Here is a 21,225-nt window from a genome sequence, read left to right on the forward strand (position 1 = left end):
AAATCCAGGGCTTTTGATTCAGGGACAGAGAGTGCGACTGGCAGACGCGAAAAGCCTTCAATATGCTTCTGTTCTTTCAAGCTGCCATTCCTACACCACATTGACCGGTCTGGTATAATAAAACGTGTTTTTCAAGTTAAAACTTATCGCATAGTGACCAAAACTTTTACTGAAGCGGGGACATGAATTGAGTTGGGAAGATCTACATATATAAAAATCACTAAATGTATAATTTCCCATTCTGTAGGGTACCCTGTTCTTATGGCATTTTGAAATCAATGACAGGCGCTATGTCATTGGGAATCATTGAATCCTGCCACTGTTTGATGCAGTTTGGGAGAAAGGCTGAGAATTTTACAGCGTGTTTCAGCCAATTGTCCACATATCTGTTTTATGCTAAATGCTCCCTTTACCTGGGAGCAAATTGTAATAATATTTTGAGAGTCTGGCATACAAATTCCCACCCTCTACTGGATACCATCGGTCAATGTGGAGAGGGAAGGGCAGCTTCTATGAGCACTATTGTGCATGGTGCTCTTTTACAACCTATTTAGTATTTAACTGTGTATGCCAAACAGGGTAAAACAAACAACAGATGCAAATTAATGTGTGGTTTGTACCTGGACATTGTCGTTTGGGAAATATGTGGGACCAATGGGATGTGTGAGTGCTAATATCGATGCACTGATTACAGAGAGGATTTACACTGTGAATATCAGGGGGAATAATTCCCCCTCACATATCAGAAGGTTACAGGAATCTGCTGTTTTTAAATAATTTTCTGTTGTTCAGTTGAGTAGCAAGGAAATCTGCCTTGTAGTTAGAAATCACTTCATTGTTTTCTAATTTTACATCAAAAAATGAAAGCAGAGTCTAATTTCTTCAGAGTATAATGCAATTTATAAGCAGAGCTTTTTCAGCAGTTCCGAGCGTAAGCATGCATGCAAATAAGTTCCTCCTTTTTAAAAAAATAAACAAAAAAATATTATCTTTTACAAACTATTCTTTTTATCAAACTCGAAGTGGCCTGTCCTTATTTAATAGCCTCCGAGCAATGCATTTTCCTTCACCATTTCATACCCACACAAGTTTGCATTTCTCGCACATCAACAATTGATAATTCAACTTCAATGCACTGTCTTTCAGCCCATTTACACCCACACAAGTTTACATTTCTCGTACATCAACATTTGCTAATTCTCCATCAATGCACAGTCCTTCAGCTTATTTTTAATCACACCGGTTTACTTTGTTTGTCCATCAACAGCCCCTCGTGTAGCCTGCAATGGTGTATGGTTGCATGTTAATAGTATGCCAACTTTAAGCATGCTACAGCGTTTCTTAAAAATTGAACATTGGCAGTTGCATGTAAAATAGTTACCGCTCTCTCTCTCTTTCTCTCTCCATTGATGCCAACCACATTTTTTCCGTGCACTGAACAAACTAAACGTTAACACGTTTCAGCAGCCGAATTAATCGTGTTAATTGGGAGCATAGGCTATTCATCCCCTCGAGCCTGTACCTACATTCGATGAGATCACGGCTGATCTGCGATCTAACTCCACATCTCCATATACCTGCCTTTGGGCCATATCCCTTATTACCTTTGCTTAACAAGAAGCTCTCAATCACCGTTTTAAAATTAACGATAAATCAAACGTAATTTTTTGTTTGTGAAAGAGAGTTCCAAAGTTGTACTATCCGTTGTGTATAGAAGTGTTTCCGAATTGCCCTCCTGAAAGGTCTGGCTCTAATTTTTAGACTATGTCCCCTTGTCCTAGAATCCCCAACCAGCAGAAATAGTTTCTCCCTATCTACCCTATCTGTTCCCCTTAATATCCTGAAAACTTCGATCAGATCACCCTTAAACTTCAAACTTCCAGGGAATACAACACTAGTTTGTGTAAGCTCTGCTGTCACGTTAAATACATATGTATATATATATATACATATATATAATGGTGTAATATGTCAAATTCATGTTGAGACACAGTGTTTAGTAGTTTTATGTGCTGTGATGTCAGCGATATTATTCATTAATTTCGTAATAATTAGACTCATGTTAACACTGTGCTCTAATTGCAGACGTCAGCAAACGTTATATGTGCGATGCAATATTAGTGACTGAAGCAACGAAATAATATCCGTTATCTCCATACCAATGTCTAAGGCAATTAAGAAAGTAAACTCTCAGTATTTTGAAGAATACCTTTACTAGCTCAGTTCTTCTTGGGATGGATGAGTATGGGCCTATTGTTTGATAATTCTAGCTCCAAATGGCTACAAAGTCATAGGATTACACAGGATATACGGCACAGAAACAGTCCATTCATCCTAGCCAGAATATGCCAGTCCTTGTACTCCACTCGAGCCTCCTCCTGTCTTTCTTCATCTCAATATATCAGCATAACCCACTATTCACTTCTCTCCCATATGCTTATCTAGCCTACCATTAAATGCATCTGTATTATTCGCTTCAACCACTCCCTGTGGTAGCGAGTTCCACATTCCCACTACTATTTGGATATATAATTATCGTCTGAATTTCCTATTTGTTTTGTTGATGACAATATTATATTGATAGCCTCTAATTATGCTCTTCCCCACAACTGGAATCATTCACTCTGTATCCACTATCAAAACGTGTTATAAATTCAAAGACCTCTATCAGGTCAACCATCAACCTTCTTTTTCGAGAGAAAAGAGACCCAGCCTGTTCATCCTTTCCTGAGATGTTTACTCTCGCCTTTCTGGCATCATCCTTGTACATATGTTCTGCACCCTCTCCAGTTCCTCTTTATCCTCTTTATAATCTGGTGACCAGAATTGTACGCAGTATTTCAATTGTGGTCTAACCAAGGTATATGGAGACCTGAACTGTACGCAGTATTCCAAGTGTGGATTAACCAAGGTACATGGTGTCCGGAACTGTATGCAGTACTCCAATTGTGATCTGTCCAAGGTATATGGAAACCAGAACTGTACGCACTACTCCAAGTGTGGTCTGTCCAAGGTATATGGAGACCAGAACTGTAGGCAGTACTCCAACTGTGTTCTAACCAAGGTATATGCAGAGGAGTACGATGCCGAGTACTCCAAATGCGGTCTGTCCAAGGTATATGGAGATCAGAAACATAGGCAGTACTACAAGTTTGGTCTCTCCAAGGTGTATGGAGACCAGAACTGTACGCAGTACTCGAAGTCTGGTCTGTGCAATGCATATGGAGACCAGAAGTTTTCGCAGTATTCCAAGTGTGTTCTGTCCAAGGTATATGGAGACCAGAACTGTTTGCAGTACTCCAAGTGTGGTCTGTCCAAGTTTCGATGCAGGGTTAGCATAATTTTCCTACTTTTCAAATCTATAAATTGAAATTCGATAGCGGAAGGTCGGCCTGAGAAAGGGAGGGGCAGTTGACCACTTGAGCTAAAGGAAGCTCATGTTGTGCAGATTGAATGGAGATGTGCAGTAAGCGGCCACACAATTGTCATTATTGAAAGCAGATAAAAACAGACTGAACAAATTCCCCAGGCACCAAAGAAAGAATCAGTACTTCCTGGTTTATACCGCTCTCCCACCGTCCTTAACTTCTAGGTAATAACGAAATGCAAAGTATAAATGGTTTTCAAGCGGAAATATTTTTTTCGAAAAGCATACTCGTATGTCATTCAGTCGAGTTTTACCTCACAATTGCAGACAATACTTTTGTTACAGATTCACTCTTGGAGCCGACTATCTACATTGACCCAGGATCTGGCGCTGATTCAAACGGAGACAAAGTGTCCATTTTCTGCAAAGGTGACATTCGCTCCCGAGGGGGGACATTTCACTTGTACAAAGATGGCAAAGGAAATCCTGTACAGTCTCGTACTGTGACCGGCGATGAGCGAATTGTGTCCTTCACCATAAATACCCGAAGTAAAGGCTCGGGAGGAAATTATAGTTGCCGATATCAAACAGAGGTTGTAGGGCATTGGAGAGAGTCGTCAGTCAGTAAAGATGTAATGATTACCGTGAAAGGTAGGGAACAAAACAAATCAAAAACAGGTTGTATATTCTCGTATTTCAATGTCTGAATCTTTCGCTCATTTATAGTTTATATAAGTGGCCAATTCCATTTAACATTGAACCTAGGTTTACACGTTTCCCTGCAACAGTCTGTTATTGATCTCTTGCCGAAACGTTTCTCTCGATTTCAAAATTCGCACTCTTATTTTCAACACCCTACATGGCTCCTTGCCCCCTCCATATCTCTGTAACCACCTCCAGGCCCAACATTGCTCATGCTCCTGTTCAAATTCTTCCATGGCTTCGCCCCTCCCTATCTCTGCAACCTCCTTCATCCCCTACAATTCTCATCCTCCTTTTCAAATCCCTCCATGGACCCTCGCCCCCTCCCTATCACTGTAACCTCCTCGAGTCCCTACAATTCTCATCCTCCTGTACAAATTCCTCCATGGCCTCTCGCCCCCTTTTTCTCTCTGCAATCTCCTGCAGCCCCACAACCCACCGAGATATCTGCGCTCCTCTAATTTGCCGTCTTGAGCATCCCTGATTCTTATTGCTCAACCATTGGTGGCAGTGCCTTCTGGTGCGTTTGCCCCAAACTCTGGAAATTCCCGCCTCTCTATACTTCCAATTTTTAAAACCATCACAGCCTTCTTGTACAAAGCTCCCATTACTACGAATGGGAATAACTCCAAAACAAAGAAAACATCTTAAGTAAATAAAAAACACATCATTTGTTTGAAATTAAAAGCAATTGTATGAAAGTAAATGTTTTAGAAAAAAATAAATTTTTGGCATTTTTTAACATGTTCCAATAGTGTAAAACATGAACTGACCTTAAATGACAGGGTTCTTTTTAAAAAAAGACGTAACATTAATTATATCTATCATTTAATAATTATGCTAATAAAAGCAGGCCTTATCTTGCTTTTACCAAACATAATAATTTTAAGGACATTTGCTGGGCAGAATTTGGGTAAGCAGCCCCAATTTCTGCTTCTGGAGGTCCTCCTCGTGTTGATAGATCGCATGTGCTGGATTTAGGTACGTGTGCAGTGCACATCTTATCCCTGAACTTGTGGGGCCTCTTCAGGCACGTGCACACATCGCATGCGCCTAGAGAGATCACAGGTTATTGCCCAACATTCATATAAAATACTTTTCTGTTCCCTTTATTTTACCTGCTACTCTCTTCTCCTACAAACTATTTGCCCTTCTAATTTCGTTTTTTAGCTCTCCCCTGTAAATGTTGTACTCAGCTTGCTTCTCTACTGAATTATGATTCAACATTTCTGAGTTTCAGGCACGGTGTTTAGAAACATGGAACCATAGAAAATACTTGCAGGAGTAGGCCATTCGGCCCTTCGAGCCTGCACCACCATTCAATAAGATCATGGCTGAACCTTCACCTCAGTACCCCTTTTCTGCTTTATCTCCATACCCCATGATTCCTTTAGCAGTACGGGCCATATCTAACTCCCTCTTGAATATATCTAACGAACTGGCATCAAAAACTCTCTGCGGTAAAGAATTCTACAGGTTAACAACTCTCTGAGTGAGGAAATTCCTCCTCATCTCGGTCCTAAATGGCTTACCCCTTACGCTTGGACTGTGACCCCTGGTTCTGGACTTCCCCAACTTCGGGAACATTCTTGCTGCATCTAACCAGTCCAGTCCCGTCAGAATTGTATATGTTTCCATAAGATCGCCTCTCATTCTTCTAAACTCCAGGGAATACAGGCCCAGTCGATCCAATCTTTCCTCATATGTCAGTCCTACCATCACAGGAATCGGTCTGGTGAACCTTCGCTGCACTCCCTTAATAGCAAGAACGTCCTTCCACAGATTCGGATATCAAAATTGAACACAATATTCCAGGTGAGGCCTCACCAAGGCCCTGAACAATTGCAGTACGACCTCCCTGCTCCTATACTCAACTCCCCTAGCTCTGAAGGCCAACATGCCATTTGCCTTCTTCACCGCCTACCGTACCTGCAAGCCAACTTTAAATGACTAACGTAGCATGACACCCAGGTCTCATTGAACCTCCTTTTTCCTAATCTGCTGTCATTCAGATATTCTGCCTTCAAATTTTGGATAACTTCACACCTTCCATTCATTTGGCCACTCAACTTACCTGTCCAAGTCAACCTGCAGCCTCTTAGCATCGTCCCCACAGCTCACACCGCCACCCAGCTTAGTGTAATCTGTAAATGTAGAGATATTAAAGGACGGCTGATCCGCTACCACCTTAAATCCCCTCTAAATAGCCTACCAATTACTTTCAATTTAAGCCCCCTTGTTATTGAACCTTTGCTAAAAGAAACAGGTCCGTCCTTTCCATTCTGTCCAGGCCCATAATTTTATATGCCGAAATTAGTTTCACTATGTCTCCACTTTCCAAAGAAACAACTCCAGACTATGCAATCTTTCTTCACATTTAAAATTCTTCAATCCAGGCAACATCCTCGTTAATATTCTCTGTACCCTCTCCAGTGGAATCACATATATCCTATAATGTCGTGACCAGTACTCTCGCTGTGGCCTAACTAGTGTTTTATACAGTTCAAGTATAACCTCCCTGCTCTTGTATTCTATGCGTTGGCTAATAAAGGTATGTATTCCGTCCGCCTTCTAACCCACCTTCTCTATTGCCAGGAATCTGTGGACATGCACTCCAAGGTCCCTTTGTTCCTCTACACTTCTCACTGTCCTACCATTTATATGTATATTTCCTAACCTTGTTGGCCCACCGCAAATGCATTGCCTCACACTTCTCCAGATGGAATTCCGTTTCCCACTGTTCTGTCCACCTGCCCAGTTCATTGATACCTGCCTGCAGTCTACAGCTTTCTACTTCATTCTCAACCAATCATGTTCAATTTGACACCATAGCATCATATTCACGTCAATGGAACTTAATTTCGGGCATGGCGTATAAAGTGCGACTGAAGCAAATGAACCAGACAGCCCAAAAAGAACATCTGGGGCCATTTCATTTTCTGCTGGAAAAAATGCTGACATGTCTTCGTTGCAGATGAACTCTTAGAAATGTCCGTTTTTTTAATCACTGTGTAGATGCAGACAACGGAGTATTGCTTAATGTCGGCCTGGGATGCGCTGTTGTGGTCATTGCTTTACTGTTTGTGGTGATTATCTGCCTTTTGATCAGAAAGAGAAGTAAGTGATCATGGAAAAACTATACGAATTTTTCATATAAATTAATATAGTCAAAAAGCTGGTCGCACCATGCAAAAAAAACCTGTAACCCAAATCCAGCATTAAGATTGTGTAAGGTGATGTTTAAACAAATGTTGAAATGTTCCGTCCGTTCGATTTGAAAGGCTGCATGTCTAGTTAGATCTGTCGAGAAATTGGCCCGCATTTTGCACGGCCGATATCATATGAACATAAGAAAATAAGAATTAGGAGCTTGAGCAGGCTACTCACCCCCTCGAGCATGCTCTGCCATTCATTAAGATCATGGCTGATCTTCTACCTCAACTCCACTTCTCGGCAATATTCCCATATATCCCTCGATTCTAGTTGCACTGAGCTCACATAAGTATGAATGGGGATCACTTAAAAAATACACGAACATACGAAGAAAATATGATATGTTTCAAATTAATTAAAATAAAATTTATTCAAATATTTACAATAACATTTAATTATTTGATTTGTTTAATGCAATTTAACGGGTCTAAAAATAACCTTATCTTATTGGACAGGGTCTTTAATATATCAATGCGTGATTAAATTTAATTGAACTATTTTTTTTAACTCTTACGCTGGCAAAAAGCAAGCCTTAGTCCTCCTTTAGCAATGCAAAAATATAAAGGGAATTCGAAGGCAGAAGTTGAGCAAATAGTCGAATTCTCCACCAGTAAATGCTCTATTCTTTCAGATGCGTATGGTCGTTCAAGCGGATTTTTGGCAGATCGTAATTTGCGGGTTTCAGCTCAAGCGAGTGCATGTATTAACCCGGAACATGCGGGGCACCTATGGGCACCTCGTACAGACCCGTAGGTCCCGAAATTCATTTTAAATTGTTGAAGATGCCAGTGGGTGAATTCTCTTAATGTGGGGGGTTGGGGGTGGGTGGCGGCATTGCACACCAGCTACCATACGAACTTGACAGAGCAAGGTCTTGGTCCAATGGCAAGTCGATCCAAGACGATTGGAGACCAGGCTCTGCTGCAACTGTGGGCTTGTTGGAAAATTCCATTGACCCGCATGGGCCGCAAATCCAATCCCATTATTTTCAACATGATTAAAACAGACAAAGCCTTTTTAAATTAGCTCATGTATATTTTGACCAGCATTCAAAAATTTTTCTTATTTTTCAAAAATTTAAATTTTCAATTTGAAAGCTTCATCAAAGGGGCATTTAATTAATTTTCAATGGGGTAACATACAGTTTTTATTAGAATTGTACATATTATTTAATAATTTGGCGGTTTCTCATGAGCTTATTTATTTGGAGATGCCTTATAGGCTGATGGGGATTCAGTTTCTAAATGGAATCCCTGGAAGGTTACGAGGAATCCTTCTTTCTAATTGGTTGACCTGGCTCACGTGATCCCAGGGAGGCTTCCGAACCGCTTGCGTCCCTGAGAACCGTGGACCTTTATCTTGGGATAGGCCGACAGGCCAAGGACCCGAAGTCTCCAAAACCCCGGAGCCAGCAGGATCGTTAAGATTTTTTTGCGGGTGGTGTAATCCAGAGGTGTGCCTTCGACGGCAAATTTCGGCCCAATACTATTTAATTTGGTAATATTTTACGATTTAGCTACCATCAAGTTGGGGTAGGAAAAGACGAATTTCTACAGCTGCAACTGCAAGTAATCAGCCCTGTTGTGGAGATGCCATTGAGAGGAAACTGGTTCCATGTTAGCTTTTTTCTGATTGTAAATTTTCTTGCAACTTTGTGCGTGAACAAGTCACCTTTCCTTGTTTTCTTTTAGGGAGGGTGTATATGAATCCTTTTATCTGATTGATCTGTAATAAGTATTGAACAGTGGAAATGCTGTTAGTTTAACTCACTTTATTGGGAAAGGTAACAATTTTTCAAAAACATTCCCATTCTTTTATTATTTTTCTCCAGGACAAATAAGAAGGCAAAGTAATGAGAGGTAAGAATATGGACACACATTTGTAACACCAAAGCTCTGATTGGGTCTCCTTGATTATATGACTGATTGCTGATTGTTCCCCTTGGAGGATAAAACTTACCCAGCATTTTCACTGGAATGTGTAATTAGAACAACCCTGCCTACATAATCAGTGACTTTGCAAAGTGTAATTCGAGCCAATCTGACTGCCGTCGACAGATAGAATAGAGCGCACTCTCACAGGTTTACACCTTCTCCCAACCACCAAACATGTTCCTGCCTCTAGCTCCTCGCCCAAGTTCATTACCTAATCCTCCGCCCCCGCCAGCCCAAGTTCCTGATGGACTTCCCACCCCAAGCCCACCTACTGACTTGCAGCCACCCAGTCAAAATTGTTCATCAACTCCCACCAACCCAAGTTCCTGACCCAATCGCTCTTGCTCCCAAGTAAAACTCCTGACCCAATCCCGCACCCTCCTCAACCCACGTTCCTGATGCAATCCTGCACACTCCCTAACCGAACTTCCTGAACCAATCTCTCATGCTCTCAACCCAAGTACCTGACCCAATCCCTCATGCCCCCAACCAAAGTCACTGACCCAATCCCGGACGCTCCCCAACCGAAGTTCCTGACCCAATCCCGCACGCCCTCCAACTAAAGTTCCTGACCCAATCTCGCAAGTCCCCCAACCTAAGTTTCCTGACCTAGTAATACCCACCAATCCCAAGTTCATTCCATTCTCCCCCCCCCCCACCCCCACACCACACCCGCCCCCCGCCATAGAGGGGAAATTTGGTGTGCGGCACGGATTGTTAACAGGGTAACGTGAATAGTGACACTTTCGTGATTTCTGGAGTTTCTGCAGTATTGCCGTTTGGATCGCTGTTTACCAACATCTTCCGCCTCCCCCACATTTAGACTTCGATCATGTTATGCCCCCATCCCCACTGTACTCTCCATACTGTCCCACCAAATTCCTGAATTCCTCTCTCCCCCTTAATCCCCTTCCCTCCCTGAATCCCCTCCCTCCTATCCCACCTCTTTCTCTATCTCTGACATCCCTATCTCTCTCTCTCTCTTCCTCCCCTCTCGCCGATCCCACTCTCATTTTCTGCGCTTATTCCTCTCTCTCTCGCTCTGAAAAACTGTCTCTTCTCTGACCCCGCTCACTCTCTCCCTTCTCCCTCTCCCCTCACTGCGACCCGTCTCTCTCTACCCTCTTCTCTTTCTCCCATCCACTTTCTCCAAGCCCGCTCTCTCTGACTTCTCTCACTCTATCCTCTCTACCTCACACCCTTCATTCTGTCTCCTCTCTCTCCAACTCCTCTCTCCCTCACCCCTCTCTCTCTCCATTCTCCAACACCTCTCACCCCTCTCTCCAACCCTTCTCTTTTTCCTCTCTTTCTCCCCACTCGCCAACACGTCTCAATGCCCTCTCTACGACTCCTCTCTCTACTCTCTCTCTTCTCTCAGCCATCCACTTTCTCCAAACACTCTCTCTCCGACCCCTTCACTCTCCGACTTCTATCCCTCCCCTCTCTCCAAATACTCTTTCTCTCTCCACTCTATGCAAACCCTCTCACTCCACTCTCCAACCCCTCTCTATCCTCTCACTTCTCGTTCTCCTATCCACTTTCTCCAAAACTATTTTCTCCGACGCCATCTCTCCGACCTCTCTCTCGGCCATCCTATACCTCCAATCCCTCTTTCTCTCTCCCCTCCCTCTCCTCTCTCTCCAAGCCCTCTTTCTCTCTCCTCCTCTCTCTCCCCAACCCCTCTCGCTCCCCCTCTCGGAATCCTCTCTCTACCCTGATGCCTTCTTAATAAAGGATGAAACTGAGTATTGTGTACAACGAGCAAGTGTGACGTTCGCTCGTGCAACTAGACTCCAGAGTACAGGCACCTCGTGGGTGTCTTGGATATATACCGTGTTCCAAAGTGACGCTGGGATTCCACGGGACTCCAACAGATAGGCCCTCTGGTAGTAGTATAATACAGATTGCAAGTGCTTAAATACATAACATCACTCCCCCGTAAAGTCAATAGTGCACTTATTTACACGGTGAGACGATCTTGGGCGTTCCGCTCCCTTGTCGATTGTCTCGGTACAAATGTGGGTGTGGGTGAGTTGGTTAGTTCTTCACTGGGCTGCTGGGCAACCAGCCTTGCCGGGCAGCTGGGAATGTTGAGTTCGGCTTCCTGGACAACCATAATGTCAGTTGCCACTTGTGTGTGTCTTGGAGGATCAAACTTGGAGCTGTCGTCTTCGGGTTGTTCGTATCTGTTGGTTATCTGCGATTTGATTTGAGCCAAATTGTTTCTGCACGTTAATCCATTGGACAATTTGACATTGAACACCCTAGTCCCCTCTTTGGCTATTAGCGTGCCAGTGAGCCATTTGGGACCATGTCCATAATTGAGAACAAACAGAGTGTCCTTGACCTCAATTTCGCATGACAATTTCGCGTGTTCATGGTAAACACTTTGTTGATGCCGCCTGCCCTCCACGTATTCATGGAGACCAGGCTGGACAAGAGAGAGTCTTGTTTTGAGCGTGCTTTTCATGAGCATTTCGGCTGCTGGAACCCGGTGAGTGAGTCGGGTCTGGTGCGGTAGCTGAGCAGCATCAGCATAGTCAGGTCTGCAGGGGTCCTTCCGACATGCGTTTCAAGGCTTGCTTGAGGGTCTGAACTGTCCGTTCTGCCTGGCTTTTGGATGTGTGCTTAAATGGGGCAAATGTGACGTGCTTGATTCCATTGCGGGTCATCAATTCCTTGAATTCAGCACTGGTGAAACACGGGCCATTGTCGCTGATTAGGACATCAGGCCGGCCGTGAGTGCCAAACATGGCTCGTAGATTTTCAAAAGTGGCCGTGGACGTGCTTACAGACATTTTTGCACATTCAATCCATTTTGAGTAAGCATCCACAACAACCAAGAACAGTTTGCTTGGAAATGGTTCCGCATAATCCACGTGGATCCTCGACCACAGTTTGGAGGGCTCGACCACAAAATTAACGGTGCCTCCCTGGGTGCATTGCTCAGCTGAGAGCAAGCGTTGCACTGGTGCAGGCATGACTCTAAATCTGAGTCGATGCCGGGCCAGCACATTTGGGTTCTGACTATGGCTTTCATCATTACAATGCCTGGGTGAGTGCTGTGCAGTTCACAAATGAACATATCTCTGCCTTCCTTGGTCAAGACCACACGATTGCCCCACAACAGAAAGTCCGCCTGCAAGAACATTTCGTCTTTGCACCTGTGGGATGGCTGATTTGCATCCTGCATCCCCGCAGGGACACTGGACCAGCTCCCATGGAGTACAAATTTTTTTTACCAATCACATTAAATGATCCTGGCTGGTCCAGGTCCTGATCTGGCGGGCTGCAACGGGGGAATTTTCGTTTTCCAATGCCTCCATTACCATGAGCAATTCCGCAGGCTGTGTCAGTTCCATCTCGGAGGTGGGCAATGGCAGACGACGGGGAGCATCAGCACAGTTCTCTGTGCCCGGTCTGTGGTGGATTACATAGTAGTATGCCGACAGCATGAGCGCCCATCTTTGGATGTGGACAGAGGCATTGGTATTAATCCCTTTGGTCTCAGAGAACAGCAATATTGCGGTTTGTGGTTGGTTTCAAGCTCGAACTTGAGGCTAAAAAGTACTGATGCATTTTCTTTGCCCGTAAACGCGCGCCAGATCCACTTTTCCATTCATGCTTTAGGCCCTTTCGGCATTGGACAAACTTCTGGAAGCATAAGCGAACGGTTGCGAAATCCCAGATTCGTTTGCCTGCTTCAACACACACTCGACCCAATATGACAACGTGTCAGAAGCTAGCACTAATTGTTTACAAGGGTTATACATGAGAAGCAGTTTGTTTGAACACAACAGATTCCTGGCTTTCTTAAAGGCAGCCTCTTGTGACTTCCCCCATATCCAGTCTTCTCCCTTGCAAATTAGCGCATGTAGGGATTCTAGCAGATTGCTTAACCCAGGCAGGAAATTACCGAAAGAGTTAAGGAGTCCCAGGAACAACCGCAGCTCCGTCACGTTCTATGATTTCGGCGCATTCTTCATGGCACCCGCCTTGGCGTCGGAGGGTCTGATGCCGTCTGTTGCAATTCTTCTTCCCAAGAACTCGACCTGCTGTGCCAGGAAAACACACTTCGAGCGTTTCAACCTGAGTTCCATGCGATCCAACCGACTAAGAACATCTTCAAGAGTTTCAAGTGCTCAATGGTTTCCCGACCTGTAACCAGTATATCGTCCGGGAAAACCACGGTGCGCGGAACTGAATTTAGCAGGCTCTCCTTCTTGCATTGGAAGATTGCCGCGGCCGACCGAATCCCAAATGGGCGTCTGTTACAGTTGAACAGACCTGTATGCGTGCTGATGCAGGTGAGGCCTTTCGAAGACTCCTCAAGCTCTTGCATGTAGGCCGAGGTCAGGTCCAGCTTAGCGAACTTCTTCCCTCCAGCCAGGGTCGCAAATATATCATCTGCCTTGGGTAGCGGATACTGGTCCTGTAGCGAAAAACGGTTAATTTTTACTTTATAGTCCGCCCAAATTCTGACCGCGCTTTCCTCTTTAAGTACGGGGACAATCGTACTGGCTCACTCATTGACTTCTACTGGTGGGATGATGCTTCTTGCTGCAGTCTATCCAGCTCAATTTCCACTTTCTCACACATGGTATATGGTACCGCCCTTGCCTTTTGGTGGATGGGTCACGTACCGGGAACCAAATGGATGTGCACTTTCGCCCCCGAGATGCTTCCAATGCTTGGCTCAATCAACGATGGAAACCTGCTCAGAACCTGGACACATGAGCCGTCGTCAATGGACGAAAGCGCTCCGATGTCGTCCCAGTTCCAGCGTATTTATCCCAGCCAGCTTCTGCCAAAAAATGTGAGGCCATCCCCGGCACAATCCACAGCACAAGTTTGTGAACTGCTCCATGCTAGGAGACTTTGACTTCTGCACTGCCAATTACAGGGATTAGTTTCTTGGGGTAAGTATTTAGTTTGGTACGAGTGGGGCTGAGCTTGGGCCTGCGTGCCTTGCTGCCCCACAGCCTGTCGAAGGCCTTTTTTTCATTATGGACTGACTCGCACCGATGACCAGTTCCATTGACACTCGAATTCCATTTAGTTCAAATTTCAATATTATTGGTGGACATTTCGTGGTGAATGTGGGTACATCGTGCACTTCTGTCTTCTCGGAACGAGCCTCCAATTCAGCCTGATCCACAGTGGATCGGTCATCCTCTGCAACGCGGTGGTTTGCAGCGTTTGCAGCGATGCAGCTCGCCTGCACATTCGCTGGAGGTGTCCCATTGCTTTGCAACCGTTCCACCCATAGTGCTTTAAGGGGCATTGATGGGGCCGATGATCACCTCCACAACGCCAACAAGGTGTTATCTGCCTCGCATTAACGATTGATGGCGGACTCTGGGTCTGAGTTCGTGCAGCAGCTGCCGGCGTTTACCTTCTGCCATGTACATTCCTGCTCAAAAATGATGTTACTTCTTTACTCTGCAAAATGTGTTCGGTGTTTTAACTGGTGGACATAAATGCCTGGGCTATCGTTATGGCGTTACTTAGATTCGGAGTTTCAAGAGTCAACAGTTTGCGAAGGATTACCTCATGGCCATTGCCCATTACAAAAAAGTCACTAAGATCCAGGAATCCCTCAAATTCGCAATGTCCTGCGAGGCGCTTTAGTTCGGCGATATAGCTCGCCACTTCCTGGCCCTCCGATGTGTTGAACCGATATCTCGCCATAAAAACGCTTTCCTTAGGATTTAGGTGCTCCCAGACCAGCATACACAATTCTTCATCGGATATAGCTTTTGGTTTTAGCGGAACTAGGTGATTCTTTCTGAGGCCATTGGTTGTTGCCCCACAGACAGTTAGGAGAATCGCACTTCATTTGGCAGCATTCTCGTCCGCTTCCAGCTCGTTGACCACAAAGTATTGGTTGAGTGTCTCCACGGGGGCCTCCCAATCATCACCTTCAGAGAACTTCTCCAGGATAGAAACATAGAAACATAGTAAATAGGTGCAGGAGTAGGCCATTCGGCCCTTCTAGCCTGCACCGCCATTCAATGAGTTCATGGCTGATCATTCAACGTCAGTACCCCATTCCTGCTTTCTCGCCATACCCCTTGATCCCCCTAGTAGTAAGGACCTCATCTAACTCCTTTTTGAATATATTTAGTGAATTGGCCTCAACAACTTTCTGTGGTAGAGAATTCCACAGGTTCACCACTCTCTGGGATACCAACTGTTCTTTGAATTTTCACGCGGTTGTTCATTATCTCATCGCCGATTGATGCGTTCATAATAAAGGATGAAATTGAGTACTGTGCACAAAGAGCAAGTGTGACCTTAGCTCCTTTAATAAGTTTACAGAGTGCAGGTACCTCGTGGGTTACCTGCTTATATCCCGTGCTCCCAAAGAATGCCGGGATCCATTGGGACTCCAACAGGGAGCCCTCTGGTGGTAGTGTAATACAGGTTGCAAGGTGTTAAATACGTAACATACCCTCTCCCTTCTCTCTATCCTATTCACTTCCTCTAGTGCCTCTCTCTCCGACGCCCTCTCTGATCTCTCTCTCCCCATCCTCTCTATCTCCAACCTTTCATTCTCTCTCCCTCTATCTCCCATCTCCCCAACCCCTCTCTCTCGCTCCCCACACTCTTCCAATATCTCTCTCTTCCCTCAACCCCTCTCTCTCTCAACTCTCTTCCCATTCTCCAACACCTCTCCGTCCCCTCTCTCCAACCATTACTCTCATACCTCTCTTTCGCTCCCGACTCTCCAACAGAGCTCACTCCCCTCTCTGTGACCTCTCTCTCGCTACCCTCTCTATTCTCTCTCTGCCATCCACTTTCTCCGACCCCCTCTCTCTCCAAATCTATCTCTCTCCTCTCTCCAAAGCCTCATCGTCTCTCAACTCTCTCCTACCCCTCTCACTCCCATCTCCGACCCCTCTCTCTCTACCACCTCTCTTCTCTTTCTCCTAACCATTTTATGGAAACCCTCTCTCTCTGACACTCTCTCTCTCTCCGACCTTTCTCTTACCCTCCTTTACCTCAAGTCCCTATTTCTCCCTCCCCTCTCTACTTCCAATCCCTCTTTTTCTCTCCCTTCCCTCGCTCCGCTCATTCTCTCTCCCCTCTCTATGTCCACACCTCTCAACTCTGCTCTTCCCTCTCCGACCCCTTTCTCTCTACTGTATCCCTTCTCTCTCCAATCCACTTTCTCCAAACCATCTCTCTCCGACCTCTCTCTTCCCCTCCTCTACCTCAAGCCCCTATTTATCCCTCCCCTCTCTCCAAACCCTCTCCTTGATGTCCTTCCCTCTCTGCTCTCCCTTTCGATCCTCCATTCTCGGTACAGATCCAGTGAGGGCCCGTCTCGCACAGAGCTCATCAAAATTACACTGCAAACGCAACTGTGCCGTTCTGCGCATGTGCAGCCGCACCTCGATGACATCACTCATGTGCAAAAAGTGGGCGGGGGCGAATCACATGTTCAGATGGCCACAGAAATGTTTTTGCTGTCAATCACTCCATAAGAATATCTTGAGACACGCTTTAATTTGATACTCATAATTTTATGCAAAATAAACAATTGTACTTTAATCAGTCAATTGAACTACAATGTATTACATCTGCATCAGATAAACATTAATTTGGACGCACATTTAGGAGTCAGCATTTTTGTTTATGTTGCAGAAGTAGAGCCTCTGCAGGTGGAGTCACAAATCCCGAAGTTGCTGATAACACATGTAAGTGTAGTGTTGACGGTAGTTGCTGGCTTTAATCAACAAGAACTGGCCAATAATTTGCCGTTGAAATGGACAGCAAGTTTGAGATTGACAGTTGCGCTTCAAAATGCTCCAAATCCCAAACAGACTCCCGGGGCGGAAACTGCAGTCTCTGCGGAATAGTACAGTGTGCGCACACGCCCGAAGTATAAATGCAAGTTCCGGGTTTAGGCAAATCACAATCATCCCCGGGAAAAGGACCTTCACGGATAGAGATTTGGGTCACTTCCTCAGCGAATGTGCTTCAAACTCATACTCCTCAGTTGAAAAGGTAGAATGATTAAATTGTATTACTAATTTCTATTATATATACCCTGTCTATTAAGGTGTTAATTTTTAACACTTTTATAACAATTTTAAAAGATTATCAAAGATATATATTTTTTCATTAAACTTTCATTTTAATTTGAATTAATTTTAAATATATGACTTTTTTATAATTATTGTGTTGTCTTTCTGTGTTTTGGGGTGTACTCTCATTGACAGTAATGGGAGCTAGTACAAATGGAGCAACCATTATTATCAATCAGAATATTACATTGTTTGGCCCTTTTACATGGCCCTTATTGCCCATATCTAATATTGGAGATGATTTTCAGCTTGCTGCACGGGCCTGATCCCAGTGTTGATCACCCATTAACGGATTGTAATGGTACTAGATAATTAGGCGTATACTATTGTGGCTGGGCAATCCCAAATGGCTGATTTATGCTCGAGCAGTAAGTTGATTTTCTAGCCCATTGAGTCTCGCTGGGAAAGCAGGCAGAAACTGATCCAAAATAAATGTTCTGCTTTTTAGATGACACCGCCAATCTTCCTTCACATCCTGACTCAAATGTAAGCATATTTTTGTTTTCAAATACAGATTATTAAGCTTCTCGCTCTGCAAACACCTCCTGTAGAGGGAGTGGTGGACCTGAATAGATTGAGTGAGCGAGAGAGAGAGACGGAGAGTGAGCAAGGCCGAGATAGAGAGAGCATGAGTGAGAAGGAGAGAGAGAGGCACCATAGAGGGAAAGACAGAGTGACATAGAGATATAGTTAGAGAGAAAGAAAAAGAGTCAGGGCGAGAGAGAAACAGAAAGTGACAGCCAGCCATCGAGGCAGACAGCCGCAGAAACAAAGATGGAGAGAATGCGTATGTGCGAGTCGGAGAGGGAGACAGCGATGGAGAGAAAGATCGAGAGTGAAAGGCAGAGGGCCAGGTCCAGACAGTAGCATGGTGGTTATGTTATTGGACTAATAATCCAGACGCCTCGAATAATGATCCAGGGACGGGAATTCAATCCCGCCACAGAAGCTGGGGAATTTAAATTCAGTTTATTAAATAAATCGGTAATAAAAAGTTAGTATTAGTGATGGTAACCGTATTGTTGTAAAAACCCATCTGGTTCACTAGTGTCCTTTAGGGAAGGAAATCTCCCGTCCTTACTCGGTCTGGCCGATATGTGATTCCAGACAAACAGTAATGTGGTTAGCTCTTAACTGCCCTCTCAGCTGCACCAAACAGCTACACAAAGTGAACACTGTGGGAATAACTTCACCACAAGGACTGCAGGAATTTAGGAATTCAGCTCACCGCCACCTTCACAAAGGCAATTCGGGATGAGCAATAAATGCCGGCCTTGCGACACACACATCCCGTGAACGAATGTTTAAAAAGTAATGTGGGTATGAGAGAGATTGATATGGAGAGACAGCAAAAGTTCGAGAGAAGGAAAGAGTCAGATTATATTTGTATAATTTACTTCTGCACTTTCTTCACGTTATGCTTCGCAGGGAATGTATTCTGAAGTACGAGAGAGCGACCATCAGGAGATCACTTATGCTACTTTGAATATGGGAGCTGTGAATCGGAAGGAAGCTACCTTAGTCACTGCTAAAGAGACCAGCTTGTATGCTGAAGTGAAAAAGAAATAACAGCCCAGAATTTCCGTGCCCTATGACCACGTACATGGCCATATGTGCCTGCAAGTCCTGGCTCTATGCATCGGCTGCGCTTGTGAGAAATCTCACAACTTGCAATTTGTTAAGAATCTTCTTGGATCATCCTCCACACCTCCAGGAAATGGTCATCCTCTGGTGGAGAGTTGGGCTATTTGCCTAATTCTTCTCCAGATAATGCCAATGAAACTCTTACGCCTGGTAAAAGAAAGCATGAGGCTGTCTTTTACCAGCATAATGGTGAAAATAATAATTTTTTAAAAATCGTGTTTAATCATTTCAAAAGTTAATATTTTTTTTTATTTCAATGTTGTGTACATGTATTTTTGGCGCGATTCCTGTTAAGTTTATTGGGGATTCTGTATATAAATGGAATCTCCATAAGCAGAATGAGAAACGCCTTTCTGATTGGTTTAGCTGGCTCACGTGATTTGCATGCCCTCCTGGGATACCTTGATCTTTACGCATGCGTATGCATGGGCTCAGGAGCACGAGTCTGCATGGATACAGGTCCATCAGGTAGGTGTTTAGGTTTATTGCGGTTCGGAGGCCTCCGGCTGCAAATTGACGCCCATCAATTCTCCGCACCTTTGATATATGTTCTTCACCAAGACCCGTGGACACAACTGCCACATTGGGCCGAATGGTGGGAGGAGGTTCGGGATACTCGTCTTTAGCGCCTGGATATTAAACATCAGGTGGGCGAATTGCAGTCTTGGAATTCCTCCAGAAAATTTCACACAAACCTAATACAACTAGCCAGAGTTCCTTTCTGTTAATATCAGAACATAAATTGGTGCGGGTTCTATCACAGGCTTGCAATTGTTAGCGCCGCATTTTCAATTCTAAGCTTCGCCCAGAAAAGGCTTAATGCTCTGTTGGTAAAGATGAAAATCTACACCTATATTGCATCTTTTTTTTGGCTTCATGATTGATCGTTTTTTCTTCGAAATTATACAACATTGCATAATTATCACATGGTAGCAGTTCCATGTATCAACATATATAGCATTAGTTTAGATATCTGGCCCAGAAACAGGCCACTTGGCCCAACCAGTCCATTCAGTTTATGTACCACTCGAGCCTCCTCCCGCCTTTCCTCATCAACATCTATTCACATACCCCTCGACACCCTTCTCGCTCAGACACTTGTCATATATCTTTTACTAATTTATTTCATTGATAACATGTTGTGGACGTCTTTTATCATATGTTGCATTGTTGATCAGAAGCATTCATTTAAACTTACATTTGAGGCAAAGTTTGAATATTAAGCTGCATGTAGCTGGAAAAATAAACAATACTTACGCTTAAAATGTCCATTTATTACATGTAGGAAGAAAATATTTTTGAAGAAGTACCACGGGATTGAGAACTTAAGTATTCGGAAATCAGCACAGTATAAATTTTAGGACAATAATCTATTTGCCTTTTATCGGTATTGAATCTTGCCATATTTGATATATATAGATTCTTACTATCTTACTGCAGCTAGAAGCTTTAAACCAACCACTGGGAAAAATGGGAAAGAAATTTGCCTTTCCCCATTAAGGAAGAGGTACAAAACGTGTCTTGGATGGTAGCGTTAACAAAGTGGTAGCGTATTGGAGACATGTTATACACGACTTCCCATATTCAGTCTCTTCTCTTATTTTACTTCCATGGAGTTTTCTTTGCATTTCCCTGCTTATGTTTTGATATAATATTACTTGAACTGCCCACAGCGCCTGGTCCGCCCTCAAGGCCACCACAACCAGTGCCTGCGAAGAGGCGCTTGGTCACTCAAACAGGGAACACCAAGATTGGTTTGACAAAAATGACTAGGAGTTCCGGGAGCTAATAAACAGCAAACGCAGTACATTTCTGAACATAAAGCAGCAACCCAATTCAGGAGCAGAAAAGCATCTCAAAAGACTGTTGAAGGCCGAGATCCAACAAAAAACCCGTGACCGAAAGAATAGATGGTTGGTGGAGAAAGCACACGAGATCCAGCAGCAGGCTGACAGCCATGACGAGTGAGGAATCTTCACCACAGTTATGTCCACCTACGGCCCAAGCACCCAAGGTCCCACCCCACTGTTGGCCAAGAACAGGGAGACACTCTTCAAGGACACCGAGGAAGCCAGGGCCCGCTGAAAGGAGCACTTCGAAATCTCCTTAATCGAGACTCTGCCTTTAACACTAGTGTCCCTGACTCCATACCGCAGCATGCTACCCGTCACCATTTCAGCAAATCCCCAGCTCTATACGAGGTAGAAAAATAGAAACATAGAAAATAGGTGCAGGAATAGGCCACTCGGCCCTTCAAGCCTTCACCACCATT

At 44.3% G+C, this 21,225-nt stretch overlaps 1 protein-coding gene across 5 annotated transcripts in view; it reads left to right on the forward strand.

Moving 5' to 3' along the window:
- The window catches only part of LOC139241240 (leukocyte immunoglobulin-like receptor subfamily B member 2), a 37,702-nt gene extending 17,484 nt beyond the window's left edge, over nt 1–20,218 (forward strand). For 4 of the 5 annotated variants that reach the window (XM_070869892.1, XM_070869893.1, XM_070869889.1 and 1 more), the window contains 6 exons: nt 3,713–4,018; nt 7,085–7,186; nt 9,114–9,141; nt 16,867–16,919; nt 17,758–17,795; nt 18,738–20,218. In XM_070869892.1, coding sequence (XP_070725993.1) covers nt 3,713–4,018; nt 7,085–7,186; nt 9,114–9,141; nt 16,867–16,919; nt 17,758–17,795; nt 18,738–18,878 — 668 coding nt within the window. In that variant the 3' untranslated portion in view covers nt 18,879–20,218. Of the gene's footprint in view, nt 1–3,712; nt 4,019–7,084; nt 7,187–9,113; nt 9,142–16,846; nt 16,920–17,757; nt 17,796–18,737 lie in introns of all 5 variants that reach the window. The other variant, XM_070869894.1, reaches the window with a different exon arrangement.
- Nucleotides 20,219–21,225: the final 1,007 nt, after the last annotated feature.

This window comes from Pristiophorus japonicus, unplaced genomic scaffold, assembly GCF_044704955.1.
Source record: "Pristiophorus japonicus isolate sPriJap1 unplaced genomic scaffold, sPriJap1.hap1 HAP1_SCAFFOLD_100, whole genome shotgun sequence".
NCBI classification, from domain to species: domain Eukaryota; kingdom Metazoa; phylum Chordata; class Chondrichthyes; family Pristiophoridae; genus Pristiophorus; species Pristiophorus japonicus.